The sequence below is a fragment of the Verticillium alfalfae genome, genomic scaffold, assembly GCF_000150825.1.
Source record: "Verticillium alfalfae VaMs.102 supercont1.1 genomic scaffold, whole genome shotgun sequence".
Classification (NCBI taxonomy): domain Eukaryota; kingdom Fungi; phylum Ascomycota; class Sordariomycetes; order Glomerellales; family Plectosphaerellaceae; genus Verticillium; species Verticillium alfalfae.
The window spans coordinates 293,364-294,119 of NW_003315038.1; the positions used below are offsets into that span (position 1 = coordinate 293,364).

General features: G+C 70.4%; 1 protein-coding gene across 1 annotated transcript in view; it reads right to left on the reverse strand.

The window, feature by feature from the left end:
• The window catches only part of VDBG_00103 (hypercellular protein), a gene marked incomplete at both ends in the record, with an annotated part of 4,643 nt that overhangs the window by 775 nt on the left and 3,112 nt on the right, over positions 1-756 (reverse strand). The window contains one exon of the mRNA XM_003008376.1: positions 10-709. Within this exon, the coding sequence (XP_003008422.1) occupies positions 10-709 (700 nt within the window). The remainder of the gene's footprint in view (positions 1-9; positions 710-756) is intronic.

Below are 756 nucleotides of genomic sequence, written 5' to 3' on the forward strand. Positions count from 1 at the left end.
TCGACGAACCCGCTGCGCCGCGGCCCGACGTCGTCGTCCACCGCGCGCGAGCCGCGCAGCATCCGCTCGCGTACCAGAACGCCTCGCGTGACCCTCTCGACGTCCGGCGATCTGCTCGTGCTGACGACGACTGCGCTGCCGCGACGGGTTGAAGCGCCGGGATCGACGCGTGCGGGTCCTCGAAGAACACGCGCCGCAGGCGCCATCACCACGCGTGCCGTGTGCCCGGCAGGATGTGCTCTCCACCGCCGTCGTGCCGCCGTCCCCGTCCGTCTCGTCGTCCCCCTTGTCGTCGTTTCGACCGTCACCTTGACGTGGCTCGGCCAGGCGTTGCGCAGATCCATCGTCAGCAGGCAGTACGCGTCGTCCGACGACGAGGTGGCCCGGTCCTCGAACGTCGTGCCGGCCCCCCCCAGCGACGTCCAGAGCGCCGCCGGCATGCGTCCGTGCAGCGGCAGCACCTCGAGCCGCGCGAGCTCGACGCTGGCGTTGACCGTCACCGTCAGCTGCAGCGAGACGCGCCGCGTGTGGAACTTGTCGACGATGGCCTCGGGGGGCACGCCGAGGTGCGCGTAGTCGATCTGCAGCGCCGCGCTCGTCAGGCCCGGTTTGCCGAGAATCTCAAACGCAAACGTCGCCGTGGCGCCCGGCGCGATGAAGCGCTCCGTCGTCTTGTCGAGCCGGCGCAGCGCCCTGCCGCTTTGATGTACTTTTGCTCGTACTCGTACAGCTCGGCCGGCGTGGGGTGCGGGTTTG